The sequence below is a fragment of the Bufo bufo genome, chromosome 7, assembly GCF_905171765.1.
Source record: "Bufo bufo chromosome 7, aBufBuf1.1, whole genome shotgun sequence".
Lineage (NCBI taxonomy): Eukaryota > Metazoa > Chordata > Amphibia > Anura > Bufonidae > Bufo > Bufo bufo.
Genome location: NC_053395.1, coordinates 2736394 through 2764007, shown reverse-complemented (window position 1 = coordinate 2764007; position 27614 = coordinate 2736394). Strand labels below are relative to the sequence as shown.

Genomic DNA, 27614 nt, shown 5'->3' with positions numbered 1-27614 from the left:
ATGCTGCACTGGCCAATCACAGCCATGCCAATAGTAGGCAAGGCTGTGATGGCCTCTTGGGGCAAGTAGTATGACGCTTGTTGATTGGCTGCTTTGCAGCCTTTCAAAAAGCGCCAAGAAAGCGCCGAACACCGAACCCGAACCCAGACTTTTACGAAAATGTTCGGGTTCGGGTCCGTGTCACGGACACCCCATAATTCGGTACGAACCCAAACTATACAGTTCGGGTTCGCTCATCCCTAGTTTTGAGTAATGAACCAGGCTGGGAGTTTTTAAAAGCCTCAGGAATCTTTTGCAGGTGTTTAGAGTTAATTAGTTGATTCAGATGATTAGGTTAATAGCTCGTTTAGAGAACCTTTTCATGATATGCTAATTTTTTTAGATAGGACTTTTGGGTTTTTGTGAGCTGTATGCCAAAATCATCAATATTAAAACCAGAAAAGGCTTGAACTACTTCAGTTGTGTGTAATGAATCTAAAATATATGAAAGTCTAATGTTTATCAGCACATTACAGGAAATAATGAACTTTATCACAATATGCTGATTTTTTGAGAAGAACCTGTATATATACACTCACCTAAAGAATTATTAGGAACACCTGTTCTATTTCTCATTAATGCAATTGTCTAGTCAACCAATCACATGGCAGTAGCTTCGATGCATTTAGGGGGGTGCTCCTGGTCAAGACAATCTCCTGAACTCCAAACTGAATGTCAGAATGGGAAAGAAAGGTGATTTAAGCCATTTTGAGCGTGGCATGGTTGTTGGTGCCAGACGGGCCGGTCTGAGTATTTCACAATCTGCTCAGTTACTGGGATTTTCACGCACAACCATTTCTAGGGTTTACAAAGAATGGTGTGAAAAGGGAAAAACATCCAGTATGCGGCCGTCCTGTGGGCAAAAATGCCTTGTGGATGCTAGAGGTCAGAGGAGAATGGGCCGACTGATTCAAGCTGATAGAAGAGCAACGTTGGCTGAAATAACCACTCGTTACAACCGAGGTCTGCAGCAAAGCATTTGTGAAGCCACAACACGCACAACCTTGAGGCGGATGGGCTACACCAGCAGAAGACCCCACCGGGTACCACTCATCTCCACTACAAATAGGAAGAAGAGGCTACAATTTGCACGAGCTCACCAAAATTAGACTGTTGAAGACTGGAAAAATGTTGCCTGGTCTGATGAGTCTCGATTTCTGTTGAGACATTGAAATGGTAGAGTCCGAATTTGGGGTAAACAGAATGAGAACATGTCTCCATCCTCTGATGGCTACTTCCAGCAGGATAATGCACCATGTCACAAAGCTCCAATCATCTCACATTGGTTTCTTGAACATGACAATGAGTTCACTGCACTAAAATGGCCCCACAGTCACCAGATCTCAACCCAATAGAGCATCTTTGGGATGTGGTGCAACGGGAGCTTCGTGCCCTGGATGTGCATCCCTCAAATCTCCATCAACTGCAAGATGCTATCCTATCAATATGGGCCAACATTTCTAAAGAATGCTATCAGCACCTTGTGGAATCAATGCCAGGTAGAATTAAGGCAGTTCTGAAGGCAAAAGGGGGTCCAACACCGTATTAGTATGGGGGCACTGATAATTCTTTAGGTGAGTGTATATATATGTATATATAGATCCATAGAAAAGGTTAGGCAGCATTCCTTCACATGCAATAAATAGTTGTACGGTGCCTGCGGTGGTCCCTCGATACAGGAAGGATAAACAACAAAGAAAGTCCGCAGCACTCCTTGAAGTAAAAAATGTGCAGTTTATTCACACGTCAATTTTCTGACATGTGTGAATAAACTGCACATTTTTTACTTCAAGGACTTTCTTTGTTGTTATATATACACTGCTCAAAAAAATAAAGGGAACACAAAAATAACACATCCTAGATCTGAATTAATTAAATATTCTTCTGAAATACTTTGTTCTTTACATAGTTGAATGTGCTGACAACAAAATCACACAAAAATAAAAAAATGGAAATAAAATTTTTCAACCCATGGAGGTCTGGATTTGGAGTCACACTCAAAATTAAAGTGGAAAAACCCACTACAGGCTGATCCAACTTTGATGTAATGTCCTTAAAACAAGTCAAAATGAGGCTCAGTAGTGTGTGTGGCCTCCGCGTGCCTGTATGACCTCCCTACAACGCCTGTGCATGCTCCTGATGAGGTGGCGGACGGTCTCCTGAGGGATCTCCTCCCAGACCTGGACTAAAGCATCTGCCAACTCCTGGACAGTCTGTGGTGCAACGTGACGTTGGTGGATAGAGCGAGACATGATGTCCCAGATGTGCTCAATTGGATTCAGGTCTGGGGAACGGGCGGGTCAGTCCATAGCATCAATGCCTTCGTCTTGCAGGAACTGCTGACACACTCCAGCCACATGAGGTCTAGCATTGTCTTGCATTAGGAGGAACCCAGGGCCAACCGCACCAGCATATGGTCTCACAAGGGGTCTGAGGATCTCATCTCAGTACCTAATGGCAGTCAGGCTACCTCTGGCAAGCACATGGAGGGCTGTGCGGCCCTCCAAAGAAATGCCACCCCTCACCATTACTGACCCAATGCCAAACCGGTCATGCTGGAGGATGTTGCAGGCAGCAGAACGTTCTCCACGGTGTCTCCAGACTCTGTCACGTCTGTCACATGTGCTCAGTGTGAACCTCCTTTCATCTGTGAAGAGCACAGGGCAAATGCCAAACGTCCTGCACGGTGTTGGGCTGTAAGCACAACCCCCACCTGTGGACGTCGGGCCCTCATATCACCCTCATGGAGTCTGTTTCTGACCGTTTGAGCAGACACATGCACATTTGTGGCCTGCTGGAGGTCATTTTGCAGGGCTCTGGCAGTGCTCCTCCTGTTCCTCCTTGCACAAAGGCGGAGGTAGCAGTCCTGCTGCTGGGTTGTTGCCCTCCTACGGCCTCCTCCACGTCTCCTGATGTACTGGCCTGTCTCCTGGTAGCGCCTCCATGCTCTGGACACTACGCTGACAGACACAGCAAACCTTCTTGCCACAGTTAGCATTGATGTGCCATCCTGGATAAGCTGCACTACCTGAGCCACTTGTGTGGGTTGTAGACTCTGTCTCATGCTACCACTAGAGTGAAAGCACCGCCAGCATTCAAAAGTAACCAAAACATCAGCCAGGAAGCATAGGAACTGAGAAGTGGTCTGTGGTCACCACCTGCAGAACCACTCCTTTATTGGGGGTGTCTTGCTAATTGCCTATAATTTCCACCTGTTGTCTATCCCATTTGCACAACAGCATGTGAAATTGATTGTCACTCAGTGTTGCTTCCTAAGTGGACAGTTTGATTTCACCGAAGTGTGATTGACTTGGAGTTACATCGTGTTGTTTAAGTGTTCCCTTTATTTTTTTGAGCAGTGTATATATATACAGTACAGACCAAAAAATTGGACACACCTTCTCATTCAAAGAGTTTTCTTTATTTTCATGACTATGAAAACAGGTATGTATATAATTCCACATGTGTTAATTCATAGTTTTGATGCCTTCATAGTCATGAAAGTAAAGAAAACTCTTTGAAAGAGAAGGTGTGTCCAGACTTTTGGTCTGTACTATATATATATACATATATACACACAGTATACTGTCCTCTGTAATATATATATATATTTATATACACACACACACACACAGTATACTGTCCTCTGTAGTGTATATATATACAGTATACTGTCCTCTGTAGTGTATATACAGTATACTGTCCTCTGTAGTATTTATATACAGTATACTATCCTCTAATATATATACAGTATACTGTCCTCTGTAGTATATATATACAGTGTACTGTCCTCTGTAGTATATATACAGTATACTACTGTCCTCTGTAATATATATATATATATACACACACACACACAGTATACTGTCCTCTGTAGTATATATATACAGTATACTGTCCCCTGTAGTATATATACAGTATACTGTCCTCTGTAGTATATATACATTATACTGTCCTCTGTAGTATATATATATATATATATTATACTGTCCTTTGTAGTATATATATATATATATATAAGTATACTGTCCTCTGTAATATATATACAGTATACTGTCCTCTGTAGTATACAGTACAGACCAAAAGTTTGGACACACCTTCTCATTCGAAGAGTTTTCTTTATTTTCATGACTATAAAGGCATCAAAACTATGAATTAACACATGTGGAATTATATACATAACAAACAAGTGTGAAACAACTGAAAATATGTCATATTCTAGGTTCTTCAAAGTAGCCACCTTTTGCTCTGATTACTGCTTTGCACACTCTTGGCATTCTCTTGATGAGCTTCAAGAGGTAGTCCCCTGAAATGGTCTTTCAACAGTCTTGAAGGAGTTCCCAGAGATGCTTAGCACTTGATGGCCCTTTTGCCTTCACTCTGCGGTCCAGCTCACCCCAAACCATCTCGATTGGGTTCAGGTCCGGTGACTGTGGAGGCCAGGTCATCTGGCGCAGCACCCCATCACTCTCCTTCATGGTCAAATAGCCCTTACTTTCAAAGTTTTCCCAATTTTTCGGCTGACTGACTGACCTTCATTTCTTAAAGTAATGATGGCCACTCGTTTTTCTTTACTTAGCTGCTTTTTTCTTGCCATAATACAAATTCTAACAGTCTATTCAGTAGGACTATCAGCTGTGTATCCACCTGACTTCTCCTCAACGCCACTGATGGTCCCAACCCCATTTATAAGGCAAGAAATCCCACTTATTAACCCTGACAGGGCACACCTGTGAAGTGAAGACCATTTCAGGGGACTACCTCTTGAAGCTCATCAAGAGAATGCCAAGAGTGTGCAAAGCAGTAATCAAAGCAAAAGGTGGCTACTTTGAAGAACCTAGAATATGACATATTTTCAGTTGTTTCACACTTGTTTGTTATGTATATAATTCCACATGTGTTAATTCATAGTTTTGATGCCTTCATAGTCATGAAAATAAAGAAAACTCTTTGAATGAGAAGGTGTGTCCAAACTGCAGGGTCTGTACTGTATATATTTATATATATATATATATATATATATATAAAAAGTATACTGTCCTCTGTAATATATATATACAGTATACTGTCCTCTGTAGTGTATATACAGTATACTGTCCTCTGTAGTATTTATATACAGTATACTATCCTCTAATATATAAACAGTATACTGTCCTCTGTAGTATATATATACAGTATACTGTCCTCTGTAGTATATATACAGTATACTGTCCTCTGTAGTATATACAGTATACTGTCCTCTGTAGTGTATATACAGTATACTGTCCTCTGTAGTATATATATAGTATACTGTCCTCTGTAGTATATATACAGTATACTGTCCTCTGTAGTATATATACAGTATACTGTCCTCTGTAGTATATATATACAGTATACTGTCCTCTGTAGTATATACAGTATACTGTCCTCTGTAGTATATATATACAGTATACTGTCCTCTGTAGTGTATATATACACAGTATACTGTCCTCTGTAGTATATATACAGTGTACTATCCTCTGTAGTATATATACAGTATACTGTCCTCTGTAGTATATATATATACAGTATACTGTCCTCTGTAGTATATATATACAGTATACTGTCCTCTGTAGTATATATATTTATACAGTATACTGTCCTCTGTAGTATATACACAGTATACTGTCCTCTGTAGTATATATATACAGTATACTGTCCTCTGTAGTATATATATATACAGTATACTGTCCTCTGTAGTATGTATATACAGTATACTGTCCTCTGTAGTATATATACAGTATACTGTCCTCTGTAGTATATATACAGTATACTGTCCTCTGTAGTATATATATACAGTATACTGTCCTCTGTAGTATATACAGTATACTGTCCTCTGTAGTATATATATACAGTATACTGTCCTCTGTAGTGTATATATACACAGTATACTGTCCTCTGTAGTATATATACAGTGTACTATCCTCTGTAGTATATATACAGTATACTGTCCTCTGTAGTATATATATACAGTATACTGTCCTCTGTAGTATATATATACAGTATACTGTCCTCTGTAGTATATATATTTATACAGTATACTGTCCTCTGTAGTATATACACAGTATACTGTCCTCTGTAGTATATATATACAGTATACTGTCCTCTGTAGTATATATATATACAGTATACTGTCCTCTGTAGTATGTATATACAGTATACTGTCCTCTGTAGTATATATATACAGTATACTGTCCTCTGTAGTGTATATACAGTATACTGCCCTCTGTAGTATATATACAGTATACTGTCCTCTGTAGTATATATACAGTATACTGCCCTCTGTAGTATATATATATACAGTATACTGTCCTCTGTAGTATATATACAGTATACTGTCCTCTGTAGTATATATACAGTATACTGTCCTCTGTAGTGTATATACAGTATACTGTCCTCTGTAGTATATATACAGTATACTGTCCTCTGTAGTGTATATACAGTATACTGTCCTCTGTAGTATATATATACAGTATACTGTCCTCTGTAGTATATATATAGTATACTGTCCTCTGTAGTATATATACAGTGTACTGTCCTCTTTAGTATATATACAGTATACTGTCCTCTGTAGTGTATATACAGTATACTGCCCTCTGTAGTATATATACAGTATATTGTCCTCTGTAGTATATACACAGTATACTGTCCTCTGTAGTATATATACAGTATACTGTCCTCTGTAGTATATATACAGTATACTGTCCTCTGTAGTATATATACAGTATACTGTCCTCTGTAGTGTATATACAGTATACTGTCCTCCAGGGCTGGGACAAGGTCCACCACCAACAGAGGCTGAGCTGCCCAAGTGCGCCCCCCCCCCCCCCCTTGCCTGCGCCCAGGGCTGGTGCAAGGTTTTTTACCAACACAAGCGAACCTACATTTTGGCGCCCCCGACCCCCCCCCCCCGACCCCTTCAGCTCACCTGGGGGAAGGGGGGGGGGGTGCGCCAAAATGTAGGTTCGTCCCATAAGACGCACCTAGGTTTTAAAGGAGGATAATAGGAAACAATATTTTTCATTCCACCTCAGGTCAGACCAGCCATCAGACCCCAGCTCGCAGGCACAGCCCCAATGCCTCAGATCAGACCCCCATGTCAGCCATCAGCCCTCCATGTCATATTTCTCCCCATCCATGGCACAGACAGACTACAGTCATTGTCTCCGGCCCATCATGTAACCCCATCCTCACCCATGTCACATTTCTCCCCCTCCATTTGATTGCTCTAACACCTAAAGAAATTTTTATTTTTTTTTTAAAACCTGATGTTTCTCCAGACGATCTTATGCTAAAAGTCATGGTAATAGAGTCTCAAAGGTCTATAGAAGCAGGTACACTATTTTTACAAACCTTTGAGACTCTATTAACACTACTATCAACATCAGGTCATTTAGAGAAACAGCATGTTTTTTTAATTAAGTTTTTTTTACTTTAGGTGTTAAAACATAACTTTCATTTGATTGCTGTAACACCTAAAGGAAAAATCTTTTTAAAAACCTGCTGTGTCTCTAGATGACCTTATGTTGATAGTAGTGTTAATAGAGCCTCAAAAGTCTGTAAAAATAGGGTAACTGCTTCTATAGACCTTTCAGACTCTATTACCACTGCTATCAACATAAGGTCATCTTGAGAAACAGCAGGTTTTTAATTTGATTTCCTTTAGGTGTTCAAGCAATCAAATAAGTTATGTTTTAACAACTAAAGGAAAAAGATAATTTAAAAAATTTGCTCTTTCTCTAGGTGACCTTATGTTTATAGTAGTGTTAATAGAGTCTCAAGGGTCTATATAAGCAGTTACCCTATTTTTACAGACCTTTGAGACTCTATTAACACTACTATCAGCATAAGGTCATCTTCTAGAGAAACAGCAGGCTTTAAAAAAAATCCCTTTAGGTGTTAGAGTAGATTGGAATCAAATGAACGTTATGTGTTAAAATTAGGGTCAGAAGCAGACAAGCAGGGCTTTGTTTAGCCTCTTGGCTATTAGTTTTTACATTCATAAAGCTCCACATTGAGCTTCCAGCAGCAGACAGATGCCAGGGCACTTCTGTGGTCACCTCACCTGGGCACATGGTCTTTGCTCAGCAGAGTCCTGCCATACATGCTGGGAAGATGCTAGAATGGATTTGTTAGAAGGAGGTCTGTGACGTCACTGGTCACAAGCTCCTTCATGGTCACATGATCCACTGTGAGAACGCCTGCCTCCTGCTGTGTTCAGCTCCAGAGAGAAGGGGGTGTGAAAGGATGGACCAATGGCAGGGCAGCTAGCTGATACTGGCCAATCAGCAGCCTCCTGCTCAGGGGCGTAACTAGAAGTGACTGGGCCCCACAGCAAATTTTTGTATGGGCCCCCCCCCTTCCCCCAGAAAACTACTGATCGTTAAACAAAAACAAGCCCTCACATAGACCGAAATATAGAAAAGTAATTTTTTAAAGTAATTAAACGAAATAAAAACCATACAAGTTTAGTATCGTATTGAGCCGCAGAATAAAGACGGCATTTTTAGTGAACGCTGTGATGTGAAAACCTCAAAAATCTTGGTGGAATTGTGTGTGTTTTTTTTTTTGTTTTGTTTTTTTAACCCACAAATATATTTTTTTCCTGCTTTCTGATACAAGACATGGTAAACTAATTGGCGGCATTTAAAAAATGCATCTTGTCCCACACAAAATAAGCCCTCATATAACTGTGAATGGAAAAATAAAAAGGTTATGGCTAATGTACAAATGAAAATGGGGCCGGTCTTTAAGGGGTAAAAGGTATCAAACTACAATGTTTTATATTGCTTGCTCTTTTTGAGAGCATCAGGGTTTTTGCACATTTTACATACACAGCTCTGCTACATGCGCACACACACACAGCTCTGGGTGGCACATTATATATCACTGTGTTGCACATTTTACATACACAGCTCCGCTGTGCACATTATACATTCCTCTGTCTCATACAGCTCTGCTACATACACCACACACACTACTGTGCTGGATTCACACTATACACCTATCTTTGCTGCATTATACACATGAAGCACCCTCAGCTCTGCTACATGCACCCCACACACAGCTCTGCTACATACACCACACACACTACTGTTCTGGATTCACACTATACACCTATCTTTGCTGCATTATACACATGAAGCACCCTCAGCTCTGCTACATGCACCCCACACACAGCTGCTCTGGGTAGGCAGACACACACAGCTCTGCTACATGCACCCCACACACAGCTGCTCTGGGTAGGCAGACACACACAGCTCTGCTACATACACCACACACACTACTGTTCTGGATTCACACTATACACCTATCTTTGCTGCATTATACACATGAAGCACCCTCAGCTCTGCTACATGCACCCCACACACAGCTGCTCTGGGTAGGCAGACACACACAGCTCTGCTACAAGCTCGCTGTACATCTTGTTTGCAGATTTGACTAAATCTGCAATGTGTGAATGAGGCCATACACATCATCCCTGCATTAACCCCTAAGTACCCGGAATTGTAAGTGCTAGGGTGCTAACCTCATGTTCAACAGTTCAAGCCAAAGTCAGGAGCAGATGAGGATCATAAAGGCGCTACCAGTCCACAGCCTGGCTCCTCCCACCCACATGACCGGTCACATGGTCATGACATCATCAAAGGTCCTGTAGCTTAGAAGGATCTCGCATCTACACTGAGCTGCAGGGCGCAGAGCCCCTATGTCTGGTATACTGGGAGGGGGGGCGCGGAGCTGAGGGATCCCCATATGTTTAGCTCTGCAGGGATAGACAGGGCACGCTGCCGGGGGAGGGGAGGGGAGGGCAGGGCGCCCGGCAGCAAGTAAGTGATAAAAAAAAAAAAAGGTTTGTTTTTCCGCCCACCCCAGGCTGCGCCCTGAGGCTGGAGCCTCCCCAGCCTCTGTGTCGGCCCGGCCCTGCTGTCCTCTGTAGTATATATATACAGTATACTGTCCTCTGTAGTGTATATACAGTATACTGCCCTCTGTAGTATATATACAGTATACTGTCCTCTGTAGTATATATACAGTATACTGCCCTCTGTAGTATATATATATACAGTATACTGTCCTCTGTAGTATATATACAGTATACTGTCCTCTGTAGTATATATACAGTATACTGTCCTCTGTAGTGTATATACAGTATACTGTCCTCTGTAGTATATATACAGTATACTGTCCTCTGTAGTGTATATACAGTATACTGTCCTCTGTAGTATATATATACAGTATACTGTCCTCTGTAGTATATATATAGTATACTGTCCTCTGTAGTATATATACAGTGTACTGTCCTCTTTAGTATATATACAGTATACTGTCCTCTGTAGTGTATATACAGTATACTGCCCTCTGTAGTATATATACAGTATATTGTCCTCTGTAGTATATACACAGTATACTGTCCTCTGTAGTATATATACAGTATACTGTCCTCTGTAGTATATATACAGTATACTGTCCTCTGTAGTATATATACAGTATACTGTCCTCTGTAGTATATATATATACAGTATACTGTCCTCTGTAGTGTATATACAGTATACTGTCCTCTGTAGTATATATATACAGTATACTGTCCTCTGTAGTATATATATACAGAATACTGTCCTCTGTAGTATATATACAGTATACTGTCCTCTGTAGTATATATACAGTATACTGCCCTCTGTAGTATATATATACAGTATACTGTCCTCTGTAGTATATATATATATATATAAAGTATACTGTCCTCTTCTGTGTTAATTACCGTACTTTACACAGTTTAGTGTCATCTGCAAAAATTGATATTTTAAAATGCAAGCCTTCTTCAAGACCATTAGTAAACATTTTGAAGAGAATAGGGACCAATACTGAGCCCTGTGGTACCCCACTAGTGACAGTGACCCCTACAGTACTGACCCCTGTGGTACCCCACTAGTGACAGTGACCCCTACAGTACTGACCCCTGTGGTACCCCACTAGTGACTGACCCCTCCAATACTGACCCCTGAGGTACCCCACTAGTGACTGACCCCTCCAATACTGACCCCTGAGGTACCCCACTAGTGACTGACCCCTCCAATACTGACCCCTGAGGTACCCCACTAGTGACTGACCCCTCCAATACTGACCCCTGAGGTACCCCACTAGTGACAGTGACCCCTCCAATACTGAGCCCTGTGGTACCCCACTAGTGACAGTGACCCCTCCAATACTGACCCCTGTGGTACCCAACTAGTGACAGTGACCCCTACAGTACTGACCCCTGTGGTACCCCACTAGTGACTGACCCCTCCAATACTGACCCCTGAGGTACCCCACTAGTGACTGACCCCTCCAATACTGATCCCTGAGGTACCCCACTAGTGACTGACCCCTCCAATACTGACCCCTGAGGTACCCCACTAGTGACAGTGACCCCTCCAATACTGAGCCCTGTGGTACCCCACTAGTGACAGTGACCCCTCCAATACTGACCCCTGAGGTACCCCACTAGTGACTGACCCCTCCAATACTGACCCCTGAGGTACCCCACTAGTGACAGTGACCCCTCCAATACTGACCCCTGAGGTACCCCACTAGTGACTGACCCCTCCAATACTGACCCCTGAGGTACCCCACTAGTGACTGACCCCTCCAATACTGACCCCTGAGGTACCCCACTAGTGACAGTGACCCCTCCAATACTGAGCCCAGAATCAGGGTATCAGTTCCAGCCACTGGTCCAATCTGGCTGCCCAGAAGTCCACGGATTCTTAGCATTTGACATGCGTCTCTGATGAGCTGCCACTGCCTGACCTCGAAACAACACATGCTCTGTGCCGAGGCAGTCTAGTACATGACAAAATCGTTCACGGCTTTCCACTGCTCCTACAGGCGCTCAATCATGTGCAAAGTGGAATTCTAGAGAGTTGGATTGTCGCGGTGTAGCGGCAAACCATTCTGTCCAGGACAGCGTTTCTCGCCACGCAAGAATGGCTGAAGAGGAGGACAGTCTCCTGGACCTTGCACGCACATTCTGCAAGCCAGTCTACTTTTAGAATGTCTTTCGCATGACTAAACTGTGCATGTCTTATTTCCCTCGAATGCAGCATGACCACAATGTTCCCGCCATTGTTGCTGACCACCTTGTCCAGTTGGAGTTGGCGGGGTGACAACCAGCGGGATGTTTGCTGCTTGATGTACTTTATCAAGTGATCGGCTGTGTGGCTGCTCTCTCCCAGCCCGATCACCTCCAACACTGCTTGGCAACACTTGGCTTGAAACATGTCATACGAAGGAAGGGGAGTGGGAGCGACAGTCTGCCCTGCTGTTGTTGAGGATTGGGAGCGTAACATGGAGGAGGCGGATAAGCAACTGGTGTGGGAAGCAGACCGACGCAAACAATCAGGTGTCAATAGGACTTTGCCTTGTTGCTGTGGTTATCCTTGTCACAAAAAACATTGACCCAGTCGGCTCCCTAGAGGCAGCAGATGCTACTAAGTGGTAAAGCAGTGACTGCACCGCCAGCAACTTAGGCAGGTGAGAATTAATCTTGCGCCCCAGTGGATTGCTAGGCATGTAGAGTGGTTTCCTGGCCACGCATTGTGTTATTGATGGCTGACGATGGATCGGGGGAGGAGGAGTCTGAGGGGGAGAAGCAGAAAGAGATGAGGACGATGTGAAAGACACTGTACTGCCTGTGAATACGGCAAAGGCGACCAGGAGAAAGAGGGAGCTCGTGTTGCGCTAGCTGGTGGACACCTTGGTTTTCCAACTGGATTGGGTGATGCCGCTTCATGTGGTTCAATAGAGCTGTGGTGCCTACGTCTGTGTTTGCCCACGCCTTATTTTGCACATGGCAATGCTTCTGTCTTCTGGAACTGTGGAAAAAGCTGCCAGACAGGAGATAGCTAGCGGCAGCGGAGCCTCGGTCTGTCACTTTTTAAGCCTGCGTCCACAGTATCCGCAGCTTTACTGGTTCCCGAGCTGACCACAATAGAAGCAGATCTGGCCTTGGCAGATTTCTGGGAAGTTCTGGCCATACACTGCCTCTGCGGCTACCATCCTCCTACTCTAATGTTACCTCCTCAACACCACTCTCCTTCAGCCCCTACCCCGATCTGGCTCCCAAGTCCTGTTCAACACACAATCATCATCATTCTCCCCGCCAAGTTTATCAAACTGTGATAGGTCATTGTGAGCTCCTTGGCCCCCATCCCGATTTCCTGCTCTGTATTTACTATGAGGAGTCCACTGCTCCTACTACCACCACTATGGCCACATGTTCTACTAATACCACCACCACGGCTATGCATGGGGTCCCCTACCTCTTCCTGAAACTCCTCCTTCTCCAATTATGAATAATAATGTTGCACCTTTCAGAAGATAGGGAGAACCGTGTCCCACTACTACTGGCCAGGGGCGTGACTACCATAGCGGCAGACCCTGCGACTGCTATGGGGCCCAGGGCAAGAGGGGGCCCAGTCTTTTTTTGGATGATCTCCTTTTCTAGTGATGACCACTGAGCAACAGCTGAGAAAAGGAAAGTGGTCATTAACCCCATCAATACTGAATCAAGAGAAATCAAGGAGGCTGTTCGATTCCTCCACACTCAGCCATCCTCCATGATCTCCTGACATCAGTCACCTGGGGGACCGTGACACCTATATAGTCTAGGCTTTAACTCTCCAGAATATATCAGGATCTGCCCTTTTTCCTGGTCCCCAGACCCAGGCATTAAAAGTCTGCTGTTCTGTAATGGGGATGATCAGGGCCGGACTGGCCTATCGGGACACCGGGAGATTTCCTAGTAGGCCGCCGGCCCTGGGGCCGCTTTAAGATGTGCCTGCACTTTCGGCGGGCCGAAAGCTCTGGTGTAGTGGAGCTGAGCAGGCCGGCCGGCCTCCGTGGGAGCGGCACTGCTCCCTCCAACCACCTGGTGTCGCTGTGATTTGCAGGCTCGTCCCTTTCAGTCCCGGAAGCGGCAGCCCGTGATCCTGGCCCGGCCTGGCTGGCGGTCCTGTGTGTGGCTGCCCCTCTCTTCCTGCAAGTGGCCTCCCGCCGCCTCACTAGCTCGGGGCTGCGGGGCCTAACCTCCAGACTCTCAGCAGCTATGCCGGGCCCGCAGACCGGAAGCAGAGCCCGCGTGTATGCCGTCACCGATGTAAACAGCCTGAGGAGCCGCGAATACTGGGACTACGAGGCGCAAGTCCTGAACTGGGGGTAAGAAGGGGCCAGGCTGTGCCCACATGTGACTGCAGGCTGTCAGGGTTATGTAGAGCATATTATTTACATACAGTCTTATAAATTATAAGACTGTATGTAAACTAATAGTATGCACTACATAACCCTGACAGCCTGCAGTCACATGTGGGCACAGCCCTGGCATCCAATACATACGTTATAATGCACAGTATAGCTCTCCGTGATATGTATTGGACGCCAGGCAGCTCTGGCTGCTGTTGTACGACAGCGGCTTCCCCAATAAGCTCATGCGAGCTCCCTGCTTCCCCCGGCGGCTCTCCTGCAAGCCCCCTCCCGGTCCCACACCGCTGCCCCTGCCAGTGTGACTGGTGCCCAGGAGAATCAGCCCGTCCCCTCTACTGGAGTTCATCAGCACCCTAATGCCCCGACCCGACTCCACATCTTTCATGCCGTAGTAACGGTCCCTGCCCCTGCCTTTCCCTCCAGAGCTGCTTTTTATCCAGAGCCTCCCACATCACCTCCACTATGGTTGCGGGGCATGGCATCACCGGCGTGGGGACAGAGGGCTCTGGGTGCATGCACAGAGCAGACCTGGGGACAGGGTGGCAGCGCTTCCTGGCTGCAGACTGTCAGATCTGATCACAAGGTGGCACCAGCCATACATACAGGAAGGCTCTGTGTGCAGGGTGCCAGGGGGGTCCAGCAGGGTCTGTCACTTGGAGATGTCAGCGGCAGAGCTCCTGGAGACACGACGTATCCTCATCCACACACTCTTCTGTGCCATTCATCTGCTCGGTCACATGAAGCCACATATTCTTCTCCAAAGTACAAGCCCTCCTCAGTCAATCTGATTCCCTGCCTTCTGTGGAGGCACCATGCCCAGCAGATCCTTGGTACAGCACAGTGACACCAGGTCACACACCAAAATGTTCTCCACTCCCAGCCCCTGACAACCTGTGTGACAACCTTTCACAAAGTGCTACCTCCAGCCAGAGCCCTGCTGTCAACTGGCCCAATCTCCTTGCTGTGATGCATGAAGAAGCATGTGAGGGCCACAGAGGGCCCATGGAGCCCAGATCCTAGAAGCTGATCTGCCCAGCTGATGCCACTCCTGGAGAGTCCCTTGCTGCTCTCTGTACAGGAGGGGACAGTGATCACACAGCTCTCTGCATCCAGCAGGCTGCTCAGCCTCCACCCAGGCAGCTCCCAGCAGTCTGCTGTGCCTTCATACAGAGAAGCCTGGAGGTCACTTCCAGGCAGCTGAAACTCCATGCATGGTGGTCAGAGTGGCTGTGAGAAGCTTGGAGACCACCACCTCCAGGCAGCTGAAACTCCATGCATGGTGGTCAGAGTGGCTGTGAGAAGCTTGGAGACCACCACCTCCAGGCAGCTGAAACTCCATGCATGGTGGTCAGAGTGGCTGTGAGAAGCTTGGAGACCACCACCTCCAGGCAGCTGCACTTCAACAACTTTTCCAGGAGAATCCAGCAACTCTGTGACAGCAGTAAAGGGGTTTCTAGTCACTCACTCCAGTCCTTCTCCTGGTGCTGCTGCTGACATACATTCATATACTATATCAGAGTTTTTACCCCGGCAGCCCCCCCGACTTGAGCATCGGAGCAGTTCATGCTAAATCGCGCAGGGCAAAGGCATTTTTTGAAGATCTGGTGACGTACCGGGGCTCTCCATGGGGCTGTTAGGAAGCCCGGTGACGTCACTGATGGGCGGGATTTAGCGCTGCCCTAGCCAGTAAAAACGGTAATATGAACAATGGGGGTTCTACAAAAGAGCTATTGTGGGGCAAAGTTCATATTCGTGTTTACACACGTGTTTTAAAATGAATGCTTTCCCCTTTTATAAACAAGTAAATAATGATGCAACGCTGTGGGGCTGGTGTGCAACTTTTTCCAGGGCTGGTTTTTATCCCCAGTCCGGCCCTAGGGATGATGGGAGTGATTGTAAGTGCAGTGCATGTCCTACTGCAGATCTACACAACCAGTGCTCAGGTTCCTCCACTAATCACCACTTACAGGATCCCTTTGCACCAAAGGAGACGGAGAACCAATCAGAGGAGCAGAGGGAAGTTACTAAAATACTCAGCGCCCACCACAAGCCCAAGATGAGCCGTCGGCTCTCTCCATCTCTGTTACCCCCCCCACACACACACACACACACACTGCCTCCCTGCCTCTATGTAATATTACCCCCTTGTCACGGTCCCTCCTGTGACAGAGGTTAGAAGATCTGAGAGACTGGCTGCACGAGAGGTTATCTGACAGCCTGTCTGTTTTCACTTGCTACAGTGTTGTTGTTGGTAATGATCACACCTCTTATCCCAGCTGCAGCTTGTGGTCATTACTGCTCCTCTATTTAGTCTGGACTCGCACTTCATACCATGCGGTTGATATTATCTGTCTGGAGTTGGAAGAGCTGTTGTGTGGTCCTCATCTGAGTTCCTTCTCATCCATTTTCTATTGAAGATAAGTGTACTTCCCTTTGTATTTTGTTGTTCCCATTTGCTTGTTTACTAGGCCTCAGGGAGACGCTGGTTCGTTCATCTGGGAAGGAACCAGTGGTCTCAGACCCAGTCACTACTCCTAGGGCTTTCCATGGTTTTTAGGGCCTAGGTTTCCGGTGTATGAATATTCCCACTATTCATACTGGCAGAAGTCAGGGCGAGGTTTAGGGTTTCCTAGGTGGGACCTCTTCCCTTTCCCTATCCGTGAGGGTTTCTGGTTATTTTTTTTCTGTTATCATTCTGGTTTTCCTCTCCTCCCCCCACTTTGTTACACCCCCCCCCCCCACACACACACACACTGTCTCTCTGCCTCTGTGATTCCACCACCCTCCCCCATACACATACACACACTGCATCTCTGCCTCTGAGTAATGTCACCCCTGCCCCTCACACTGCCTCTGTGTAATGTCACCCCTGCCCCTTACACTGCCTCTCTGCCTCTGAGTAATGTCACCCCTGCCCCTTACACTGCCTCTGAGTAATGTCACCCCTGCCCCTTACACTGCCTCTGTGTAATGTCACCCCTGCCCCTTACACTGCCTCTGTGTAATGTCAACCCTGCCCCTTACACTGCCTCTGAGTAATGTCACCCCTGCCCCTTACACTGCCTCTGTGTAATGTCACCCCTGCCCCTTACACTGCCTCTGTGTAATGTCAACCCTGCCCCTTACACTGCCTCTCTGCCTCTGAGTAATGTCACCCCTGCCCCTTACACTGCCTCTCTGCCTCTGAGTAATGTCACCCCTGACCCTTACACTGCCTCTCTGCCTCTGAGTAATGTCACCCCTGACCCTTACACTGCCTCTCTGCCTCTGAGTAATGTCACCCCTGCCCCTTACACTGCCTCTGAGTAATGTCACCCCTGCCCCTTACACTGCCTCTGAGTAATGTCACCCCTGCCCCTTACACTGCCTCTGTGTAATGTCACCCCTGCCCCTTACACTGCCTCTGTGTAATGTCACCCCTGCCCCTTACACTGCCTCTGAGTAATGTCACCCCTGCCCCTTACACTGCCTCTGTGTAATGTCACCCCTGCCCCTTACACTGCCTCTGTGTAATGTCACCCCCCCCCCCCCTACACTGCCTCTGAGTAATGTCACCCCTGCCCCTTACACTGCCTCTGAGTAATGTCACCCCTGCCCCTTACACTGCCTCTGTGTAATGTCACCCCTGCCCCTTACACTGCCTCTGTGTAATGTCACCCCTGCCCCTTACACTGCCTCTGTGTAATGTCACCCCTGCCCCTTACACTGCCTCTGAGTAATGTCACCCCTGCCCCTTACACTGCCTCTGTGTAATGTCACCCCTGCCCCTTACACTGCCTCTGTGTAATGTAACATAGTAACATAGTACATAAGGCCGAAAAAAGACATTTGTCCATCCAGTTCGGCCTGTCATCCTACAAGTTGATCCAGAGGAAGGCAAAAAAACCCTGTGAGGTAGAAGCCAATTTTCCTCACTTTAGGGGAATAAAAAATTCCTTCCCGACTCCAATCAGGCAATCAGAATAACTCCCTGGATCAACGACCCCTCTCTAGTAGCTATAGCCTGTAATATTATTACACTCCAGAAATACATCCAGGCCCCTCTTGAATTCCTTTATTGTACTCACCATCACCACCTCCTCAGGCAGAGAGTTCCATAGTCTCACTGCTCTTACCGTAAAGAACCCTTTTCTATGTTTGTGTACAAACCTTCTTTCCTCCAGACGCAGAGGATGTCCCCTCGTCACAGTCACAGTCCTGGGGATAAATAGATGATGGGATAGATCTCTGTACTGCCCCCTGATATATTTATACATAGTAATTAGATCTCCCCTCAGTCGTCTTTTTTCTAACGTGAATAACCCTAATTTTGATAATCTTTCAGGATACTGTAGTTGCCCCATTCCAGTTATTACTTTAGTTGCCCTCCTCTGGACCCTCTCCAGCTCTGCTATGTCTGCCTTGTTTACAGGAGCCCAGAACTGTACACAGTACTCCATGTGTGGTCTGACCAGTGATTTGTAAAGTAGTAGGAATATGTTCTCATCACGGGCATCTATGCCCCTTTTGATGCAACCCATTATCTTATTGGCCTTGGCAGCCGCTGCCTGACACTGTTTTTTGCAGCTTAGTTTGCTGTTTATTAAAATTCCTAGATCCTTTTCCATGTCAGTGTTACCGAGTGTTTTACCATTTAGTATGTACGGGTGACTTGCATTATTCCTTCCCATGTGCATAACTTTACATTTCTCAGTGTTAAACCTCATCTGCCACTTATCTGCCCAAGCCTCCAATCTATCCAGATCCCTCTGTAGTAGTATACTGTCCTCTGTAGTGTATATACAGTATACTGTCCTCTGTAGTATATATACAGTATACTGTCCTCTTCAGTGTTAATTACTTTACACAGTTTAGTGTCATCTGCGAAAATTGATATTTTACTATGCAAGCCTTCTACAAGATCATTAATAAATATATTGAAGAGAATAGGGCCCAATACTGACCCCGGAGGTACTCCACTAGTGACAGTGACCCAATCTGAGTGTGTACCGTTAATAACCACCCTCTGTTTTCTATCATTGAGCCAGTTACTTACCCACTTACAGACGTTTTCTCCGAGTCCGAGCATTCTCATTTTATATACTAACCTTTTATGAGGTACAGTGTCAAATGCTTTGGAGAAGTCCAGATACACGACATCCATTGATTCGCCGCTGTCAAGTCTAGTACTTACCTCCTCATAGAAACTGATTAAATTAGTCTGACATGACCGATCCCTCATGAAGCCATGCAGATATGGCGTTATTTGCTTATTTCCCATAAGATGCTCTAACATAGCATCTCTCAGAAAACCTTCAAACAGTTTACCCACGACAGATGTTAGACTTACCGGCCTATAGTTTCCAGGCTCTGTTTTTGAACCCTTTTTGAATATTGGCACCACATTTGCCATGCGCCAATCCTGTGGGACATTCCCTGTCAGTACAGAGTCCGCAAATATCAGAAATAAGGGTCTGGCTATGACATTACTTAATTCCCTTAGGATACGGGGGTGTATGCCATCCGGTCCTGGCGATTTGTCTATTTTGATTTTTTTAAGTCGCTGTTGTACTTCTTCCTGGGTCAGACAGGACACTTTTAATGGCGAATTTATTTCAGCATTCAGCATTTCATCTGACAGTTTATTTTCCTCAGTGAATACATTGGAGAAAAAAATATTTAACAGCTTTGCTTTCTCCTCGTCGCTCTCTGCGACTCCCCCCTCATTACTCTTTAAAGGGCCGACACCTTCAGATTTATACTTTTTAACATTTATATAATTGAAGAACATTTTAGGGTTAGTTTTACTCTGTTTGGCAATTAATCTCTCGGTCTCTAATTTGGCCGCTTTTATTTGTTTTTTACATGTTCTGTTTTTTTCCTTATAGTTTTTCAGTGCTTCCGTGCTACCCTCCTGTTTTAGGGTTTTATATGCTTTCTTTTTGTCATTTATTGCTTTCTTTACAGTTCTGTTTATCCACATTGGTTTCTTTTTGTTCCTTAACCTTTTATTCCCATACGGTATGTACCTCTCACAATGAGATTTTAGGATGTTTTTAAAGATATCCCATTTTTTGGCTGTATTTTTATTTTTGAGGACTTTGTCCCAGTTAGTTAGGCCTATGGCCTCTCTTAGTTGGCTAAATTTAGCTTTTTTGAAGTTTGGTATTTTTGTTTCTCCCTGTAGAAACGCTCTTTTGAATGATAATTGGAAGGTTATTACTTTATGGTCACTATTTCCCAGGTGTCCCCCAACCTGCACGTCTGTTGTTCTGTCAGGTCTATTGGTTAATATTAAGTCCAGTATGGCCGTCCCTCTAGTCGGGTCCTGAACCAGTTGGGAGAGGTAATTGTCTTTGGTTATAGCCACGAACCTGTTTCCCTTATGAGATATACAAGTTTCAGTTTCCCAGTCTATATCTGGGTAGTTGAAGTCCCCCATAATAACCACCTCATTATGATTTGCCGCCTCGTCTATCTCGTTTAGTAGTAGATTTTCTGTGGACTCTGGTATATTAGGTGGTTTATAGTAGACTCCTATTAGTAATTTATTGTTGTTTTTAGCTCCATGTATCTCTACCCACAGTGACTCCACATGTTCATGTCCCTCACTTATATCTTCACGGAGTGTGGGCTTTAGACAAGATTTTACATAAAGGCAGACCCCTCCACCTCTCCGGTTTTGACGATCCTTTCTGAACAGACTGTAACCTTGTACATTAACTGCCCAGTCATAGCGATCATCCAGCCGTGTCTCAGTTATTCCCACTATGTCATAGTCCTCCTCACACATCACTAATTCCAGTTCACCAGTTTTATTAGTCAGGCTTCTGGCATTAGTATACATACATATGAGAGGTTTATGTATATTTTTTACCCTACACCTTTCCTTCTGAACTGTTCTTGTCCCTCCTTCCATTTCTCCCCCAGTCCCACTACCTTGCCCCCGGTCTCTATCTGCACTATCTTCCCCTTCTATAGTGTAATTACCCTCCCCCCCAGTCCCTAGTTTAAACACTCCTCCAACCTTCTAGCCATCTTCTTCCCCAACACAGCTGCTCCTTCCCCATTGAGGTGCAGCCCGTCCCTACGATAGAGCCTGTAGCCGACAGCGAAGTCGGCCCAGTTCTCCAGGAACCCAAACCCCTCCATCCTACACCAGTTCTTGAGCCACTTGTTAATTTCCCTAATCTCCCGCTGCCTTTCTAGTGTGGCCCGTGGTACCGGTAGTATTTCGGAAAATACTACCTTTGAGGTCCTTCCCCTAAGCTTTTGCCCTAAATCCCTGAAATCATTTTTAAGGACTCTCCACCTACCCCTAACTTTGTCATTGGTTCCGATATGGACCATGACCGCTGGATCTTCTCCAGCCCCTCCCAGTAATCTGTCAACCCGATCCGCGATATGTCGAACTCTAGCGCCAGGAAGACAGCACACTGTTCGGCGATCACGGTCTTTGTGACAGATTTCCCTATCTGTTCCCCTAATAATGGAGTCTCCCACTACCAGCACCCGTCTGCCCTGCTCTCCTGGTCCCCTGCTTACCGGAGCTGACATTCCCCTGACTGGCAGAGGAAGTGTCCGGCTGCGGCAGTGCCGTCCCTGGACTGACATCCCCCTCATCTGCCAAACGTGCAAACTTGTTGGGGTGTGTCAGATCAGGGCTAGCCTCCCTGGCACTCTTCCCTCTACCCCGCTTTCTAAATGTTACCCAGCTAGCTACCTCACTTTCCTCAGCCTCCTCTCTGTCACCCTCCCCCTCATCTACCCCAACGAGCGCTTGCTCGGTGAGAAGCAAACTTTTTTGCAAATTGTCAATGCCTCTCAGTGTTGCAACTTGCCCATTTAGAGACTCGATTAGCGATTCCAAACGGGTAATTTGCTCACATCTTGAACAAAGAAATTCACCCTGGAACGGCTGTTCCAGGACTGCATACATCATGCAAGATGTGCACTGGACTGCGTTGTCAATTGTGCAACACATACTAAATGGGGATTACACCACAAAAGAAAAAAATACAATACAATGTAGTAATAATATACAGGCTAATTGCAGTCCCCCTCCGAAGTCCCTGAATCTAAAGTCACTTAATCTTAAGTCACACACTTACGCAACCACACTTAATCAACCACGCGTCGCGGTCAAACTCGCGTTATATATCTGCTTATATTAATATAAATGCAGCTCACTGCACCAGCCTGGTTTGCTTCCCCTCTGCCCCTTACACTGCCTCTGAGTAATGTCACCTTTGCCCCTTACACTGCCTCTGAGTAATGTCACCCCTGCCCCTTACACTGCCTCTGTGTAATGTCACCCCTGCCCCTTACACTGCCTCTGTGTAATGTCACCCCTGCCCCTTACACTGCCTCTGTGTAATGTCACCCCTGCCCCTTACACTGCCTCTGTGTAATGTCACCCCTGCCCCTTACACTGCCTCTGAGTAATGTCACCCCTGCCCCTTACACTGCCTCTGTGTAATGTCACCCCTGCCCCTTACACTGCCTCTGTGTAATGTCACCCCTGCCCCTTACACTGCCTCTGTGTAATGTCACCCCTGCCCCTTACACTGCCTCTGTGTAATGTCACCCCCCCCCTTACACTGCCTCTGAGTAATGTCACCCCTGCCCCTTACACTGCCTCTGTGTAATGTCACCCCTGCCCCTTACACTGCCTCTGAGTAATGTCACCCCTGCCCCTTACACTGCCTCTGTGTAATGTCACCCCTGCCCCTTACACTGCCTCTGTGTAATGTCACCCCTGCCCCTTACACTTCCTCTGTGTAATGTCACCCCTGCCCCTTACACTGCCTCTGTGTAATGTCACCCCTGCCCCTTACACTGCCTCTGTGTAATGTCACCCCTGCCCCTTACACTGCCTCTGTGTAATGTCACCCCTGCCCCTTACACTGCCTCTGTGTAATGTCACCCCCCCCCCTTTACACTGCCTCTCTGCCTCTGTGTAGTGTAACCCCTAAGCCTCTATGTGATATCCTCATCCTGAGACACTCTGTCCAGGTCCCTGCTCTGTATATCTTATATAATATGTCTCATGTTTCATTGTCTCCGCAGGGTTCAATGACACAGGAGCCCTGTCCTCAATACACACCCAAGAATCACTGGGGCCGCCATGCCCATCTCCGTCAGGTGACTGTTGTTGCTGCTACTGTGCATGATATTGTCTAATGATGCGGACAGGAGGATGATGATGGGGCAGATGAAGAGGATGCGGCTGGTTATCAAGGAGATAATGAGAGGGAGGAGAAATAGAGGGAGGAGAATGATGAGGAGGAGGATGATAAGAATGATGAAGAGGAAGATGAAGAGGACAATGACAGGGAGGAGGTACAGAGGGAGGAGGATGTTGATGATGTAGGGGCAGATAAAGAGGATATGGCAGATGAGCAAGAGCATAATCAGGTGGAGGAGGATGATGATGAGGTGGAAGAGAAGGAGGAGGATAAGCAGGCTCGGACTGGACCACAGGGGTACAGCGGAATCTCCCGGTAGGGCCCTGAGCAAGGTGGGCCCCTAATCTCCCACAAGTGGCACATAACTCAGTATATTTACTGCACTACATACATATATACCATGTACAGAACTAGAGATGAGCAAATTTCTTAAAAGTTTGATTCGGATGATTCGACAAATTTCATGAAAAAATTTGCTTTGTGACAAATTAGTTTGTCACGAAGCGCATTTTTTTGTAAGTAGCGGGTGCAATGACAGGGAGCTGTGATAGCGGCACTCCCGTCATTGTACCCCTCAGATGCCGCGTTCATACATGATCGGCATCCGAGTGTAAAATTAACAATAAAAAAAATGTAAATCAAACTTACCACCTCCATTTGCTCGTGACGGGCCGGCCGCCACCATCTTGCTTGAAGATCTCGGCCGAAATGCCGTGCGGCATGAGATTACATCATCATGCCAGCCGGCGTGATTACATAATCTCGTGCCGCACAGGATTTTGGCCGAGATCTTCAAACAAGATGGAGGCTGGCGGCCCCTCGCTAGCAAATGGAGGGGGTAAGTTCGAATTTTTTTTTATACTATTTCAGGTTAAATTGATTCGCTGACACGAAGCACAAGGAAATTCGGCTTCTAGGCGAATTCAATTTATCCTGAAATTCGGATCGAATTTCACTTTGAGGGATTCGATTCGCTTATCTCTATACAGCACCTCAACCAGCCTATGTTCATATATAAAAATATTTATTATATTTGAATGTATCCATACGGTGGGCTCCTAAAATACATTTTACTGCTGGGCCCTAGGTACCCCAGTCCAACACTGAGGATGAGGATGGGTCAGATGAAGAAGATGCAGTGGGTGAAGAAGAGGATAATGACAGGGAGGAGGATGTTAATGATGATCAGGAGGAGAATAATGAGGAGGATATAGGGGCAGATTGAAAAGGATATGGCAGATGAGCAAGAGCATAATCAGGTGGAGGAGGAGGAGGATAAGGTGAAGGAGGAGGAGGGGCTTATACTTTATGTAGTGCTTGCCCCTCCCCAAATATCATTACTTTGCCCCTCCCTCAGCCCTTCCTCCTTCTAATCCAGGTTGGAAGTAATTCTAATGTCCTTGTTTTTCCTGCACTGGAGGGGCAGCCATCTTCCCTGGCCTTCTCCAGCCTACAGCACGGCACAGTCCGACAGCAGAGGCAAGGCCATGTTCAGATTTGCCAGATATCCCCGTAGTACAATACATGTGAATAGGGTCCTCAAAACAGTGTCCACGAGGGGATGAAATCCGTGCAGAAATCTGCAGAGACATACTATAAGACGCGTTCTGCAGCTCACTCATTTTATTGTAAGATTGTCGCAGTTTTTCTCCTTAGATTTTAACATCTGCAGTAGTAAAATCGGTTCCTAAATCTGGGTTTCATACATGTAGATCCTGCCACGGATTCATGTTCCAAATCCATAGGGGAAGCTCTGCCACGGCTGCACTGCAATTACGGCAGGGACTTTTCCCGTGGTTTTCTGGGACTGACACCATCTTTATTTCTCATTTTAGGGTCATTGGCATCCAGCGCTGGTAGGGACCTGAGAACAATGGGGGCCATCCTGATTATGGAGTCTCTGCTCCTCCTCCTGTGGTGACCCCTGCCCATCTCCTGTTATCTGCTCCTTGTGGTTTATGATGCTCGTCTAGATCCTCGCCCCTCGCTGATTCACCCAACTCACTAATCATCTTCATCATGGATGGCCCTGTGTCTCTCATACCTGGATGCAATGTGGAGATGCTCTCACCTCTTCAGGATGTAGATTTGCTCTTCCCTCTGCTGTGCTCTGTAGCATATAAATAGGTCATGTACTCCACTATGCTCTGCAGGATATACAGTAGATCTGCTCTGTTCTTTGTGTAACGCCCCAGAGGTGCATTACCACTTTTGCACCTTGCTACTGTCTCCTATGGTTAACCTAATGTCATCCTATGTATTCATTTCTAGGTCCTGCAAAATGTGTATTCCTATATCTTGTTATGTAACTGTTCAAGTGTAATGTGCCTGGTTCACCAGCAGATGGCGGCAACAACGGCAGAGCTATTTTACCTAGAATGGAACCCTTCTTTCCACTCTAGCTCTCTCTAAGAGAGGGAGGATTTTAGTCAGGAGTCAGAATAGAGTACCCCCTGCTAGTGGAAGGCAGCAGGAGCCCGTCCCTGTTGGACGAGCCTTGCCTAGGCCAGCTTGAGCACCCTCAGCTCAGCTGGATCTGGAGGCCACAGCCACGAGTCCCAGCGACCAGGAGTAAAGTTCCCTGGACAAAGCTAGAGACAGACCAGATCACAGAAAGTGAAGTACAGCCTAAAGCAGAAGCTGAGTTCTATAGCCAGCCGGAGAGCAACAGATGTAGCAGAGAAGAGTTTGCCTGTCACCGTTTTAATGCCAAAATCTGCTTGGAACCAAGACAAAGCCTGTAATAGTTTTTTTAAGAGAAAAGTTTATTCAAGTAAAGTTGCTGTTCAACTACACAAAATGTCTGGACTCCATTTATTTCATCATCCCCTTCATCAACAACCCCCTTTTTCTGCTTCGGACGACAACGTCTGGGGTTCCAGCATATCCAGGTAGGAGCACTGTTACAAGTGCAACACCATTAAGGGACATTTGGGCCACCCTACACCACTCTGGTATTCCTACACTGGGTACCATCATAACACTAAAAGGGGCCCTGTGCCCTTGTTGCTTTAATGTAACTGGCATCACGACAAACACTTAATCTTTTATTCTTATAGGGACCCCTAGCGGCACTCGTTCACTGCATTTGGCGTCACAAACAGGATCCAAACGGGATTAATCTGTGTGCCCCTGGATTTTATAGCCTACCGGATTTACAAAAATAAGTTTACAAATTATTTTAAATGTATTTACTGTGAAGCAGCAAGCACTACGCGTGCCGGCATCCGAAGGGTTAATCCGCCATCTTTAACTTTGATGTTGCGGCTCCTTCGTGCCCAGACAGAGCGGGAAAATCAGGGAACACCCCCAGCTAAAGTGGGAAAGTCAAGTCCTGCCCACCGGGAGCGATGTTACAGTGTGAAGTGGGGAAGTGGAGACTCCTCCCTGGAAGCCCCTCCTCCTCCACCAGTTCGTGCTAGAGGAAGACAAGACAAGATGGTGCGTCCTCATCAGCCGGACTGGGGCGGCCTTGTGTGGGCTGACGAAGAGCCCGAGGCGAAGTTAGCACCCCAGGATATTTATGTTTAGCAACCCTCTCAGAAGGTACCGCGGGCATTCCCCATGCCAGCTGGCGCGGCAGAGGCAGTCGGAGTTCCCACTCCGCCACCCAGAAAGCATGATTTTTTTGAAGGACTGAATCCTGAATCGTAACGTACCAACTGCCGTGGAAGTTGGAGGCAGCCATGAGAAGAGCAGCTCAAGACTCCCCACCAAGAGAGGAGGACTATTTACCGGCCCCTATGCAGCCGGAGAGTCTGGACCTGTTTGGCCTAGTAGGAGCGTCTGGACCATACAAGTAGAAAGTCACAGAGGCCATAAGGAGCACCACTACACGGACACTACCCAGAAGCGACAGCTGGTGTCGCCAAAACACCACAGTGGCTGCACATATGGACTTCAAAAGGCAGGACAGACCTTAATTAGCTTTTCTAGTAGCAGTAGCGAGGAGGATCTGAGGTCCTTCCTCTAACGAGCCTCATTCAGCATCATCTTTATCCTTAAGGACCTGTGACTTCTGGGAGCCACTTCATGGACTGGACCTGAGAGGTGAGGGCCTGTTGGCATTTTGTCTGTTTTTATGTTTTCAGGTTGCCCCTGTTTCTGCCCTAACCCGGATGGCCATGCTGGTTAGGACTCCCCCTACTC

General features: G+C 46.2%; 1 protein-coding gene across 4 annotated transcripts in view; it reads left to right on the top strand.

Annotated features, from left to right (window-relative positions):
- The window catches only part of LOC121008312, a 92496-nt gene extending 67024 nt beyond the window's left edge, over positions 1-25472 (top strand). For all 4 annotated transcript variants that reach the window (XM_040440767.1, XM_040440764.1, XM_040440765.1 and 1 more), the window contains 2 exons: positions 23347-23421; positions 25301-25472. In XM_040440767.1, the coding sequence (XP_040296701.1) occupies positions 23347-23421; positions 25301-25386 (161 nt within the window). In that variant the 3' untranslated portion in view covers positions 25387-25472. The remainder of the gene's footprint in view (positions 1-23346; positions 23422-25300) is intronic.
- The last annotated feature ends 2142 nt before the right edge of the window (positions 25473-27614 follow it).